The 13,806-nt window shown below is 54.2% G+C and overlaps 6 protein-coding genes across 6 annotated transcripts; 3 read left to right on the top strand and 3 right to left on the bottom strand.

Moving 5' to 3' along the window:
* Positions 1-111: 111 nt before the first annotated feature.
* CCOS01_14400 (ribonucleotide reductase inhibitor) lies at positions 112-888 on the top strand (the record flags this gene model as incomplete). The annotated part of the gene is made up of 1 exon (XM_060462544.1): positions 112-888. One exon carries the CDS (start codon positions 112-114, stop codon positions 886-888), a length of 777 nt encoding a protein of 258 aa, XP_060307029.1.
* A 449-nt stretch (positions 889-1,337) lies between these two features.
* Positions 1,338-3,038, bottom strand: CCOS01_14399 (V-SNARE; the record flags this gene model as incomplete). The annotated part of the gene is made up of 2 exons (XM_060462543.1): positions 1,338-2,706; positions 2,806-3,038. The coding sequence occupies 2 exons, from the start codon at positions 3,036-3,038 to the stop codon at positions 1,338-1,340; spliced, it is 1,602 nt and encodes a 533-aa protein (XP_060307028.1).
* A 2,825-nt stretch (positions 3,039-5,863) lies between these two features.
* CCOS01_14398 (RNA polymerase II transcription subunit 31 mediator) lies at positions 5,864-6,332 on the top strand (the record flags this gene model as incomplete). The annotated part of the gene is made up of 2 exons (XM_060462542.1): positions 5,864-5,953; positions 6,057-6,332. 2 exons carry the CDS (start codon positions 5,864-5,866, stop codon positions 6,330-6,332), a joined length of 366 nt encoding a protein of 121 aa, XP_060307027.1.
* Positions 6,333-6,834: 502 nt separating this feature from the next.
* Positions 6,835-7,310, bottom strand: CCOS01_14397 (transcription factor S-II; the record flags this gene model as incomplete). The annotated part of the gene is made up of 3 exons (XM_060462541.1): positions 6,835-6,870; positions 6,931-7,217; positions 7,301-7,310. 3 exons carry the CDS (start codon positions 7,308-7,310, stop codon positions 6,835-6,837), a joined length of 333 nt encoding a protein of 110 aa, XP_060307026.1.
* Positions 7,311-8,516: 1,206 nt separating this feature from the next.
* Positions 8,517-9,460, top strand: CCOS01_14396 (ankyrin repeat protein; the record flags this gene model as incomplete). The annotated part of the gene is made up of 3 exons (XM_060462540.1): positions 8,517-8,543; positions 8,626-8,797; positions 8,931-9,460. The coding sequence occupies 3 exons, from the start codon at positions 8,517-8,519 to the stop codon at positions 9,458-9,460; spliced, it is 729 nt and encodes a 242-aa protein (XP_060307025.1).
* A 1,138-nt stretch (positions 9,461-10,598) lies between these two features.
* On the bottom strand, positions 10,599-11,894 carry CCOS01_14395 (thaumatin family protein; the record flags this gene model as incomplete). The annotated part of the gene is made up of 2 exons (XM_060462539.1): positions 10,599-11,396; positions 11,445-11,894. The coding sequence occupies 2 exons, from the start codon at positions 11,892-11,894 to the stop codon at positions 10,599-10,601; spliced, it is 1,248 nt and encodes a 415-aa protein (XP_060307024.1).
* Between the last annotated feature and the right edge of the window lie 1,912 nt (positions 11,895-13,806).

Genomic DNA, 13,806 nt, shown 5'->3' with positions numbered 1-13,806 from the left:
GCCTCCACGACGGGCCACGCTTCTTCCTCAACGTCAATTTCGACCAGTCTTCTAAAGGCCGACTGTGTCAAATTCAGCTAGTTTCTCGACTTCCTCAATCTCATCACAACCATGTCGGCCCCGAGAACGAAACGTCTCTTCGCCGGCGCATCAAGCGACCCCTCCCAGCGCCAAATCACCTCCTTCTTCAGCGCCCGATCTGGCCCAGCTCCTCCCCCGGCCGGTCCTTCGCCCAACGTCCAAGAAACCATACCCTCGGACGTACAATCCAACCTCCTCTCCGTCGGCATGCGCGTCCGCAAGTCCGTGCCCGAGGGCTACAAGACGGGATCCTACAGCAGCTTCAAGCTGTGGACCGACGCCACGGACCGCCATACCCCCGTCGTCCGGTCAACCACCGCCACTTCTACCAACCGCCACCGCAGCGCCGCCTCTCAGCGTGAACTCCTGCCCTTCTGCGGCATCAACAAGGTCGGAGGCCTCTCCAGCCAGCCGGTCCACCACTCCAGCGACGAGGACGACTACGAACTTGACGACAGCAGCGTGCCTGGGCTGGACGATATGCCGGGCCTGTGCAGCTCCCAAGAGAGTGTGGAAAGCGTCGAGAGCACGGCCAGCGACGGACGGAGCAAGAAGCGCTTCTTCGCTCACGACGAGGAGAGCGACGAGCCGGTGCAGATGTGGGCGGATCGCGCGGCGTGGTTGGAGGGCGAGGTGAGCCCGCGGAGCCTGGCCCCGTCTGGGTGGGCCAACGCTCGTCCGCTGGCTGTCCCGAGGAAGAGCCGTCGTAGTTTGAAGACCAGGCTGGGGCAGGAGAACGTTGTCGTGGATGATTTCGAGGAAGCGGATTTCCTCGTTACGCCTGACACTGATATGAGCGATGCGTAAAGGAGGCTTCCTCCTTCTACGCGGATGTTCTGATGGAGATGGAGTTGTTTGTGCTATGATATTGTTTGAGTACCGAGATGGTACGGAGGCGGGCGCCTGGAGTTTTCTTTTAGGTCGCAGAGAATCACGGAGTGTGTTTCTGTTTCACTTGTACTCGGCAAGAGCTGCTTTGAGGACATTTGTTCAGTAGGGCGCGTGGAGGAACCGTGAGCAAGAGACGACAAATCTTGTTCGCGAGCGGTATGAATAGTCGAATTTGTATTACGCCTCTTCAGAGGCTAATGGTCTGCGCCATTGTGTTTTTATTGTATTGGTATCATAGGCTAGCACGTTACCCCTGAGCCCTCGCGAGCCAGCAAATTTGAGTCACCTTTTGATAGAAGTTCCCTCTAGAGCCCTTCTCTATCCGTTGTCCTCCTATCTTGCTCAAAGTTGATGTTTGAGTTTGCTTACATACCTGTAAAAGGATCTCTGAACTCAAGCAAATCGCGCTGCCCATAAAACTCACCGGCAACAGTCAGAATCATGTTAAGCGTAGCCCGCATGTTCATCCGCGCCCGCAGCTGGTCCGAAGCCTCACTATCGCCCTCACCGTCGTGGGCAGCCTCCTCCACGATGGGTTCTTCTGATGGTGCCTCGGATGGCGCATCCTCGACGGCCGCCGCAGTGTCTATCTGGGCGAGGAGTCGAGCGCGTGCTTCCTCGAGCGTTTCGGCCGGCGGCTGCTCGTCTTCCACAACCTCGCCTTCGTCTATCTCGCCGTCTTCGGAGACGTCCATTGGCTCCGACTTTTGGTCTTCGTCGATTTCTCCGTCCTCGACTTCGCCGTCGCCAACAGGGTCTTTGGGTATCGCAACATTCTCTTGATGCTTCAACCCTTCGGCCAGGACGCCGAACTTTCCATCCGACGTCTCCGACCCAGACGTCTCCCCGCTCCCCTCCCCATCCCTCTCATCAACCTCCATCTCCCCCAACGCCTCCTCATCATCAGAACTCTCATCAACAGCATCATTCACCCCCAAATCCATCCCCTCCCCCTCCAAAGCATCCCTCAACGCAGCCATATCCGCCAAGCTCTGCATCATCAGCACCGCCCGCCTCCCAAGATCCCTCACCCACCCGACCTCGACGTGGTTCATCTCCCCGCGCTCCGGTAACCGCGCAAGCAGAGCCCACAGCCACCGGCTCGTGCGCTCCCTCATCTCGCTCCCGCGCCGGAGGAACGCGCCGCCGCCCAGCAGCACGCGGAGGACGCGCAGCACGCCTTCTTTGTCCATGGAGGCGAGTTGTGCCGGGAGAGGGTCCGCGTCGCGGAGGCGGTTGGACCAGGTTTTGTAGGTTGCCGATTTGGGCGCGAAGGCGCCGACGCGGAAGTCGTGGGGGGAGCCTGGGTGCAGGGCGGCGACGGCGGAGGCGGGTGGCGTGGCGTGGAGGAGTCTGCGGAGGCGTTTGAAGCGGGTGAGGATGGCGGCGAAGTAGGCTTCGCGGACGGCGGACTCGGAGTCAGCGCCGGCGTCTGAGTATTGGTCTTCGGCGTCGTCGATACCTTCGTTGCCGGGCCACTCGCCTTCCTCTGCTTCGTCGTCGTCGTGGGTCGCGTGAGGTTTGCCCCAGTTGTCGGGTCGTGCTGTGTATGCGCCGTCGGCGTAGTATCCCCTAAAGTCGCCCTCGCCTGTGGTGTAGATGTCGCGATCACCTTCCTCCGCCTCGTAGGCATCGTCCACGTCGCCGTCATCGTACTGGAGCTCTTTCGGTAGTTGCGGGCCGATCGGGACCTTTGGTGCCACAAGGAGGTGCGGTATACCGTTTGCTTGTGTCCTAAAATACTCACCATATCAGCATCAACCCGCGCTACTTCAAAGACCAGTTCAGCACATGGGAAAGAAGATAGCCTAGTGAAAAGGGGGCATTTCTTACCTCACTGACTTGAGATACGCCATGGCATCTCCATCATCCTCAAAATCCAGCTCCGGATCCACCGGTACCGTCGTCGAGCCCGTGGCAGATGAGAAGACGTATTTCTGTCCCCACGTCGGATCGATGTGAGCATTTTGGTGGTCGCGCGCCTTGTTGTTCTTGTTGCGTTTGGACGCGGGCTGCTGCGCGCCTTCGTTGCCCTCGGAGGCTTCGTAGCTGCGTTTCGAGGCCATGCTTGTGGGTATCTTGGAGTTTTCTGCCGCTGGGCCCAGGAGGTGGTCTGGGAAGGGCAAAGAAAAAGTTGGCGATTCTTGTGCAGTGCTGGCGTTTGCAAGAGGTTGACGGTCCCGGTCGCGAAATTTCCCCCTGGTTGGAGCTTCTGCCTCCCGGCGCTGATCCCCAACTTTTCAGTGGAGAAATGTCTTTATTTTGTGGGGCTTCGTCGCCGGGCTAAAGCCGCCCGACTAGCTTCGGGACAATGAAGCTTTTTGGTATGTCTTGAGAGCAACAATCACTATTGTATGCCATGTGTTGACAAGCACCAGATTCCAGGACATAGTATGCTAGCTCCGCTTATGCATTGACGGTAGACTAGATCTGAGCATCAATAAGAAATGGATTCTGAGGTCTGAAGAGCAATTATTCCTACTTGAATACATATTTTTAATTTCACGTCATTAAGTGACACACTCGAAAAACAATAACAAGTTGGACACCTGCTTGCGAGGGTGAAGTCAATTAAGATAGTCCGCTCATTACCGTGCCAATAGCTATCATGTTCTTGTAGTTTTGATTTCGAAAAGGCAAGAGAAACAAAAATAGAAGGGTTCAACAAAAGGGCGTATATCTAGAATTAAAGCGAACAACCGCTCCTTTCAAGACCACCGTTGTCTGGGTCTATGGCATGCGACTCCCACCATATGTTATCCAAGCAGGTGTCATAACACACGTAAATTATCAGAGTTGAGGTAGTCAGTCTTGATTTCTCATGAGGTAGCCTGAATAATACCACACGCATATGAAATCGACGCTCAGCTTTAGGTTTCCCATTCAACCACACGGGTATCAACTGCCTCGCTCCTTCCCATCGCAACAGCTCTCCTTCCCTGGCCTGAAGTATCTACCTAACGTACTTAAGGGGTCTCCTCACCATTTCTGTCACCAGCACAGCAGCACCCGTCTAGGTCGGCGAGGTCAGGCCAAGCTGTGTGCGAGGTGGTCGAGTGGGTAAATAAAGGAATACTCCAATGAAGCTAGAGTCTGGGTTTACTGAGGGGCGCGCTGTTCGATTCCGGGCAGGGGAGCGAGTTATAACGTCAGTATTGCCTTTCCCTTTCTATCATTTTTGCAGAGTTTAAGCTTCTGTTCGTGAACTATTCCGTGTACTTAGGCACTGAGAGTGAGAGCAGTGGTGAGCCAGAGGAGGCTTCTTTTACTCACTTATTCGTCTATCCTCTCTGGAGGATCTAAGGCGGTCTTTCATGGTATAAGGTACAGTATGGTCTCAGCTTAGTTATCAAAGTGTCTTCATTCATCATAGAATTATTAGAACATCAGTAGCCTTGATCTCGCACAGTGGCATGCAGGTAACGCAACCCGTTATAGCTAGGCAGTCCGCGAACATGATAAGCTATGTAGGAAGACATACTTTGTGATTTGAGGGAGAGGGGTTCGCCTTTATTGGCTAGAGCGGTCTGGTCTAGCGAAATATCGGCGATGGGTATAGGCATAGACACTACCGAAGGTGCACGTCTCGTGGGATCTGATCGTATGAACTATGACTAGTTTTTCTTGAGAAAGGTGTTGCAGTCTCTACCTTCTAGAAGCCAGTCAAGTCCATACGGCTAGTTTGGATGTTTGATGCGTATCAGTGCTACTTTACTGACTGCATCAGTCAAAAGTGAGGACGCAAAGAAGTTGAACCGCCAAAGGGGCTATTCGGAGCATCCACCCGGAGATGTATTGATTCACAATATCTATTGCAATAAGGTAGCGGTCGTCAGGTTGACAGACCCGTGCATCGCTGATACAATCCTCTCATGAGCCTTGAATGTGAGCCAATGATACTCTAGCAATTCCGTTGCGTCGGTTCCCATGAGTTAAGCAAGCCGTAGGCTTATTGAATCCATGTTCAGGACGAGCTTTTGATATCCCTGTATGTTCACACTTGCTTTGCGTTTTTTCAAGTAAATTCATCATATAATATACTCCCGAAGCTTACGAGGAAGATTTTGAAGTCGAAAACCTTCCGTTCTCGCATTCTCGCTGGCCGAGTCCCCCTCTCGGCACCTCAACAACCATTGAGTTCCAATGGAACCCCGACACAAAGGTTCTCGATTGGTTCGATTTGACCATAGAGAAGACAGTGCAGATCTCCTTCGAGCTGCAGCAACGAGCTCGGATCCACGCTGATTATCTATCGGTGTGGATTCGTGTGACCATATGCCATAGCTTGGCTTCATGGACAGCCTATGTGATTCTCGGTGTTGCGAGGTATCTCAGGCCGCTCAGTGTTCAAGCAGCCCTCAAAGGTGAGGTTCCGCGAGAGAGGCCGGATAGGTCCAGGTCAACAGGACGGGTCACCACTGCGGACGTTTTCTCCCAGCCAGCGACGAATTCATTGTGTTCTTCGTAATAAGCTTCTTGTAAGTCAGCAGTGAGATGATCTACAGACTGCCAGGCCCCTTTCTTATTACCGCGACCCTCACCAAGAAATCTCCTTAGGGGCAGCATACCTTGGTGACCTGGAGAAACTATCAAGTAGCCTTACTTCTATTCCTACATTTGTAAATAAGCATGACTATCTTGCTCTGGAAAGTTTGGTCCAAGTCCTTTCTAAGCTTCGCTGCTAAAGGTTTGAGTTGACTTGAATGTATGTAAATCAAACCGGCAGCCCGCTCTGTCACTCCCAACCAGTCGTTGGAGGAGCTAGTGGACCCCTGTCCAAGCTCCAGATTCAGTCTCCACTTCAGTCCATGGACTCCAATCTACCTTGCATTAGATCCCCCGAACTTCACAATCGCATCCCTCCCAGGCACACACACCACCAGTTGCGACAATGGCGACAACAGTACCAGATCAACCGCCCCCTCCGCCCGACAATGAACCAGTCTACGGCGGCTATACGCGATTCGAAATCGAGCTCGAGGTATGCATTTACACGCTTCCTTCATCTCATCCCCCGTCGCAGGAATAGAAAGAGAATCGCACGACGATGAGCAAGTCTTACTAACCTCCTCGCGCGCGCGCAGTTCGTCCAATCACTCGCGAATCCCCTCTACCTAAACCACCTCGCGACCCAGAAACTCCTCACCCGCCCCGACTTCGTCGCCTACCTCGCCTACCTGCAGTACTGGACCCGCCCGCCGTACCTAAAGTACCTCATGTACCCCGGCCCGACGCTCAAGCACCTCGAGCTCCTGCAGCAGGAGCAGTTCCGGCAGGACGTCATCAGTCCCGATCTCGTGCAGAGGCTGATGGACGACGGGATGCGGGCTGCGGTCGACTGGCACCGGAGCGATGCGTGAGGCTTTGGACGAAATGCGCCTTCAGAGTTTGGGAGTGTCACATGGGCACGCCATTGGTAATCACGCGATTGGTTCCTGTTCTTTTCATGGATTGGGACGACAAGCCTTGGGTGTCTGCGAGATTTGCCGCGAGCATACGGCTAGCATCAGAGACCATGGGATCGAGGAGCCAAGGACCGTTCGCGATATGAGGCGAGCTGAGGCGGGGAGACGCGCGCGGGCCTGAAGCAGCATGACAGCAGACATATCACGAATTTAATGACCAAGATAGGGCAGGGTCATAGGGAAGCGTTAGTCATATGATCAAGCAAGTCGTAGACAAAGACTCGCTTTGCGGAAGCGATCCACTAGGGAAAGCAGCCTCTGAACAAGTTTCCAAAACATAGAAACGCAGCTGCAGCGCGTTGCGTATAGCAGGACCAAACAAGAACAAATCCACACATCGTCCCCAACGCCTCGCAATGCCCAGTGAAAAATCCCAAAGCCTCCCTCTCGTCCAGCATCAGTTTTCTCTCCATCTGTTTCCGCACGACATGCACTGCAAACACACACAGTCAGCAGTCCGCCCTATCACTAAGGGCCATCGACAACAGCATACCTTGTAGAACGTAGTCATAGGCTCATCAGCACTGCGAATCTGGACCTGGAAGAAGGCGGCCTCCTCGCCGTTGCAGCCGTCCTTGGGGCACTGTGCGCGCGCCTTGTCGGCATTGTCCCACTCGCCCGGCCCGCCAAAGACGTCCTCGCGCTCCTTGCGCTCAAAGTCGCGGCGGGAGTAGATCGGTTCGGTGATGGCGTGCTCAAAGGGGCAGGTTCGGCACTCGAGGCGGTTGCGCACGCCGGCGTAGGCGGAGACGGTGAGGATGTTGGCGCAGTTGGGGCAGACTGGGTTTTTGTTGTCTTGTTAGCGAAAAGCGCTTGATAGAAAGAGGAGGAGGGGTGGGGGCATGGGAGCTTTGGAGTCTTACAGAGCAACATCTTGGCGGTATGTGTGGTTTGCGATTAGGCAGCGGTCGTTTGTGCGAGCGATTGAATGGTCACGGAGGTTTGGTTTGCTGCTTGGTGATGTGCTCAGCTCACCGCGAAATCGCTGCTCGGTGTGATTGTCCTGGAAAATTCAGCGGGCCTCGAATGTGACGGTGGGGGACGAAGCCGCCATTCACCAGCCGGGGAACAGTCACCAGCGACCAGCGTCATGTAGGGGGGTTGAAAAACGGTACAGGAGTCCATCCCGCCGGAACCCGGCCGCAATAATGTTCCGTGCCCCTCCAAGAGGCACCCGTTCTCACCCCGCCTTACCCGTCCCGTCCGTCCACCTGAAGTGCAAATAGCGGGGTTGGCGGACTGTTTCCAGGATTGATGGCCCTTTGTTCGTTGTAAGCGCTGCAACAAGCTGCTGCTGAGGTTTACCTACCTTACTGGGCTACCTAGCAAGTAACTGGACGTATTCGGAGGGACAAGAAGTGACTTAGGCGCCTCTCACGGTACCCAAGGTGCTAAATTAGGCCCTCCTCTTCTGGATCAGGGGTTTGGCGATCACTGCCACCTCCTTGACACCACAAACCTGGAAACTGCCGCGTAGCCTCTCAGCCCCACGAGCCTTTACATAGGTACTGTGTAGAAAGGAAGTTTGGGTACCTACGTAGCTGCATCTCACCTCATCTGAAAGCCAAACGGAGCCCAAAGTTCAAGTGACGACTCGCAACATCTCCCTGAACCCAGATCTACCTCACAGCGCGATCGGACGTTGCGCGACTCACCTTCTTCCTCTTTCATCTACTGTGCAGTATTCTTCTCCCGCAACCTCATACATTCACCGCCCTGGACGAGCCCTTCGTACCTGGCCTATCGCCCCTCACCTTTCCCCCCCACGATAACGCACCTGGAGAAAAGAACGACCACCAGGGCACCACTACATACTTTTTACCCCTCACCGTCCTTTCTACCTCAACTCCTTCCCGCCGTGACCTCCGATCCACGAACCCCACCAAAAGCGACGTCTCCCCGACCCAGCACGGAAGGCCAATTCGAAACACCACCTTCCTTACCCAGCACAGCACAGCACGGCAACAGCAAACCCTCGTCATTTCCCCTTCGTCCCCGAGAACGCCTCCATCCCCACGATAGCCTCGTCGTGAACAAAACCGCACACCCACACCCACACACATACACAACTCCACAACCATGGCAGGGGATCACGAGGAGCACGAGGTTCGTTCGCCCACTTCTCCGCCACACCGAAGCATTTCCCTCGTAAGAAATGTAAAGTAAAGAGCTGACACGATACCTGCAGGGCGCCTCCGTCAAGGAACTCCTCATCGAGGCCGCGCGGCGCGACAACACTGAACTCTTCAACGACGTCATCGCCGGCATCAAAGACGAGAATGAGCTCTCCCGCATCCTGAACGAGACCACCACCGTCATGGGAAACCACCTCTACCACGAAGCTGCCTCCCGAGGGAACTGTATGTCTTGCCATCACGCACTTCATCTCGACACTCGAAACTTCCCTCAACACCGCCGACTTTCTTCCTCTCTCACACCATCCCCCTCATAACTAGTTAAAGGCAGAATGCTAATTCTAATACCCTCCCACAGACGACATAATCGACCTCCTCCTCGACCAACCAAACTTTGAATGCGACCCCATCAACCGCCAAGAAGGCGACACACCCCTCCACAGCGCCATCCGCTGGATCAACAACGAATCCCAAGCCAACCGCGAATTCGGCAATGCCCTCGTCGACATGATGCTCGAAGCCGGCTCCAGCCCACGCATCAAGAACAAGGGCGGCCTCACCCCCCTCCAGCTCGTCGACCCCCGCAACCCGGCCCTCCGCGAACTCATCCAGAAGCACGAGTACGCCTCGCTCAACGCGGGCGACTTCATCAACGTGGACTCTTCGTCCGCGGGCAAGAAGAGCAAGGGCGGTGCGAGTGGTGCGCCGCCGGCGTCGGCGCCCCCTGGTGCGCCTCCTGCGATTCCTAATTCTGCTGCGCCTCCTGTGCCTGCGGGGTACGCCCACGACGAGGAGAGTGACGATGATGCCGAGTTTAGTGGTAGTGATGACGAGGAGAGGGCCGAGTGGGATCGGAGACGGAGGGAGCGTGCCGCGCGCAAGGGCTGAAGTCTTATGGTTGTAAGGGCGTTTTGATGACCTCACGGTGAAAGGCAGAGAAGAGGGAGGACTTTGCAGATTTCGAGCACAAGTTGGTTGTCCTTTTTTTCGCCGGTACATCTGTTCCATGTCAACCCCTCGCCTCTTCCCAACAACCCCTTCGCATTAGATGGCGGGGGGTAAGAAGAGGCGAGGGTCAAGACACGTACAAAAACAATACGGCAGTACGGAGTATGGAGAGAGAGACGAGAAGGAAAGAGGCGATGTAGGAAGGAAAGAGAAAGAAAAGAATTTCACAACTGTTAGACTTTTTTTCCAGTGTCACGATTCATGGGTCAAGGTGTTTTTTTTTGGGGGGGGCTTTCATCTCACGAGAAAGACAGAAAACAGAAAACACGTCACAAGTACCATGGGGTGGAGAGGTGGAACGAGATGGGGATAGACAAACAGAGTCAAGAACATTAAGCCGAGTTTTTTTCGAGGTACATTATTGCAATCCAAATTTCCCAGTAGTTGTCAAGTCAAGGTGTTCCCGTTCAGGCGTAGAGCATGATGGATTTATGCCTACTTTTGATCTATCTAAGCAAAAAGTCCTTCTGAGCTGAGAGCATACCTGATAACGATATATGCACAAACTACCCCGACTCCGAGGCGGCGCATCTCGTCTCCGTCGGTTCCCTTCCGAAAGGTTAAAACTCTCCGCTTGTCGCACACAACTACCGGTGACTGAGCTTGTAAGTAAGCTTCGGTAAACGTTTGTTTCCTCAATGATTAGAAACCTGGTTACGATCTTGTAGTCCTCATTCGGAATGCATAGGTTGACGGCTGCTCCTCATGGTCACCCAATTCATGAAAAGCACAGTCTCTAAAGAGGATGAAGTGTGTTGTAATTATCATGGGTATAAGTCTTCTAGGTACTCGAAAGGAAGGTTGTGGTTGTAGTGTCTTCTGGCTCACACTGTTGAAGCCTCTGTATCATCGTCTTGCGCCATGCGTCTATCGTCCATGCCTCGTACAATCATTCCAGGGTATCCCAATGCCAAAAAAGCCCCAAGCTTGCAAAGAAGCACGGCAGATTGCGTGGGTCCAGCCCCGTCGTGCTTATTCCAGAGAAAGCAAAAAAACAAAGCAAACAACCCCAAGGCATCTACCAACCCAATAGCATGGCAGCGGTTGTAGCCGCCGCACAGATGGCCCACAGAGACGACGAAGCCAGGCCTGGAGCAGCGTTCTTTTCGCTCTCAGACTCTATGTAGGATTGATTCTTAACCAGGTCCAGGTTCTTCTGGCTCAGGAACCCGGCGCTCGCGAGCTCGAACAGCTGCGGCCCCATGGTCCGGAGAATGTTAGTGCTCCTTCCAGCGGGGCAGAAGACAACCTCCCAGCCGCCGCCTGATGGGATGATGAAGGTCGATGTTTGGTCGTCAAAGGCGAAGCTGTATGCGTCGGGGCACAGGGCCTTGGCGTGTCTGGAGTACAAACCTGGCTTGCACTTATTGGGGTCATGCCATTTGCCTATACAGCAGTCGTGATCCGAGTTCGTGGCCGCGCATTGGCTCTTGCACGGGCTGAAGGTCGGACGCTGAATATTGTCATCGGGATAGGGATAGACACCGTCGCCGGGCTTGTCTGGCGGGTTGGAAAGCAGTGGCCATGGGCACCAGTCCTTGGAACTCTCGTTGGACTCAGTCGGTTCCCAAGGAACAGGGTATGTGCTGTTGGTGTAGACGGTGCCGCTTGCCGCGCGTTGTGACAGGAAGCCTGTCGTTGCGATGCAGGCACAGTTGGTCAGATTTGGCGGGATATAAGTGGTGTTCTCGGCGGGGATGTAGTTGATGCCCACAGGGATGTTGTAGCCATCGACCAGGGAGATATCGTAAAACGTTTGGCGTCCAGAGACACCGCCGGCCAAGTTGAACTCGGCGAGAGTTGCGGGAACAGCACCCTAGGTTGATTAGCCATCGTCTGTCGCGTTCGAGAGGGCGAGACTTACGCTGAATTCACAGTCAAGCTTTCCAAAGCAATCACCCGTCTCGCAGCCTGCCGACTCTCCATTGACGGTACAATTGGTTCTCCCCCAAGCGCGGCCTTGCCAAGTTGGCCCAACCCACATGTCTCGACTGTCACCCGAGGTAAGCTCGAAACCACCGATTCCAGGACCGACGCCATGCTGCGTTGTGATGCCGGGCCAGATCGTGTCAGGACATGAGTTGGTGACCTTCAAGGGGATTCTCCCATTCCAGTCCTCGGGTGGGCCTCGTCTGGCGGGGTTGTACCGCTTGTTCAGTTGAAGGTAGTCGGTCTTGTAGTTGGGGTGATAGCTTGGGAACACGATTGCGTTGGCTGCTGGTAGCTGCGAGGATATGGCCAGCGCGAAGAAGAGGCTCTGGCTTGTCCTCGAAGGTCGCTTGTCGCCTCTTCTCGAAGACGACGAAGGTCTCATGGTTTCGTAGGCCGGCCTTCTCTGACAAGTCTTTGGTATAGCCCAAGAGAAATAGCAAAACCGAGAGTGATGACAAGTCGTGTAATTCGTCGACTTAAAAGGGTCCAATGTAATTTTACGCTGGGATGCTGTGACAATTCATGATTCAGAAGGATCCAAGCTTCCGCGGTACTCGAACGACGATCTGGAGGTAGATATAATGACCGCCAGCACCCAACGATGTTGAGCAATCAGACGCCCACCAATAGACTGCGACGGACCTGCGCCGAGTGACGTACGGGAGCGTCGACGTGAGAGCGAATGAGCAAAAGCAAGGGGCGGCGGGATATGCCCAGAGGTGAGATCGGCCTGGCTGATCCAGGGGCCAATTCCTGATTATCCCTGCACGCGCGATGTAGCGTCAGAGTTCGACCAGGTGGGAGACGCAGGTTGGTTGGACGGGCACGGAAGGGTGGAACAGGAACTGGGTTCGTAGGGCAGGGAAAGGAAAAGTAGGTTATTTTCTTTCGCGCTTAATAGACAAGCGTTATCTGGCACTAATGATGCAGAAAGGGACCGTCGTCAAGTTTTGTAGGAGGGTACGACGTAGAGGTTTTCGTGGCATACGATAGCCTCGAGTGACCCGAGGTTGATGAGATGTCAAAGTTCAAGAAGAGAGAAGAACACACCATCGCATAATGACATTACCTCCTGAACTACAGTACTTTACTTGCTGTAATCACCGCATACTTACCTTACCAACTGAGGGGGCATTGGCCCGTCCCATTTACCTGCTGCCACTGTCGGTTGTCGAAAGGTGCAAGATGCAGGGCCCGACCTTGGGTCGAACTTCCCAGCGGTTCATGTTCAGACGATGACGCAGGAGCAACTGGCTGCCCGGTTTCCCGCTGGCACTGACCAGGGTTGATCTGGTCTACTTCGGCTCGGTAATGACCAGGGCCTTCCTTGCTTGGCTCTTGCTCCCCCGCGCCGTTGACCAACTGGGCCAGTGGACGGAGCCTTCTCCAGTCTCCACACATTGAAGTTGCTGTGGCTGAGTCAGAGCATGTTATGACCGGTCAGCCTCTCAAGTAGTCTCTCGCTGTTCTCCCCTCAAAAATACATCAGGTCAGTCGCTGTCTTATCTTTCGGCATAGCCCCCACAACGTTGCTCTTAGCCATCATGAACTTGGTCATGAACCTTCGTCAAAATAGAGGACTTGGTCCCTCACAAGTAAGGATACAGGATTGGGGTGTGTTTTGATCCCGGAAACCGCTAGCCGGCATCCATGATCCTCCACTCCACGTGGCGCTCCCAGCTCGCAAAACACAATTCTTGGCAAGTCTTGTTCTGGTCGGCCAAACACAATTTGCTTAAGAGCTGGTTAGATATATACCTACCTATAGCAAGTTCCCATGTATTCCGCAATTACAGCCAAAAAAATGCAGAAGCTCAGATCCCTTCCCCCTTACGGAAGACCTTCAAAATCCAATAACTAAACCGGCTCAGGTCCAACGGTGTGTGAGTGTGAACCTTAGGGTCTGGGCAGTTGGAATGAAGGGTGATGGCTTCATCAGGCTTGGATACGACCTTTCCCCGGACTTGGGTGGATCTCCCTACAACCCCGTCAGGAAACTGTAGTCTTTTGAAAAAAATCTTGATTTCTCCCAAGCGGGGAGTGTCGTGCGTCTACAACACTTGACAATAGGCCATAATCCTTCCGCGTCATAAAAACCTCCAAAATCCAATCCTCGTCTTCCAGTCATCTGTTCTGGGAGGTCTCTTCGTGATATGTACTCTCGGCCATTATCAGCCTCGGGGCTGTCCTTCTGGGCCCCATCACCTTTTCGAGGTATCATCCGAGTGTATGGAAACGAAATGCCCAATGCAAGCAAGCAAACATTATCAGTCTCTCGCTCTCCCCCCTCTCCC

The sequence above is a fragment of the Colletotrichum costaricense genome (genome assembly GCF_030867565.1).
Source record: "Colletotrichum costaricense strain IMI 309622 chromosome Unknown Scaffold_20.1, whole genome shotgun sequence".
Lineage (NCBI taxonomy): Eukaryota > Fungi > Ascomycota > Sordariomycetes > Glomerellales > Glomerellaceae > Colletotrichum > Colletotrichum costaricense.
This window is presented reverse-complemented; position numbering and strand designations above follow the sequence as displayed.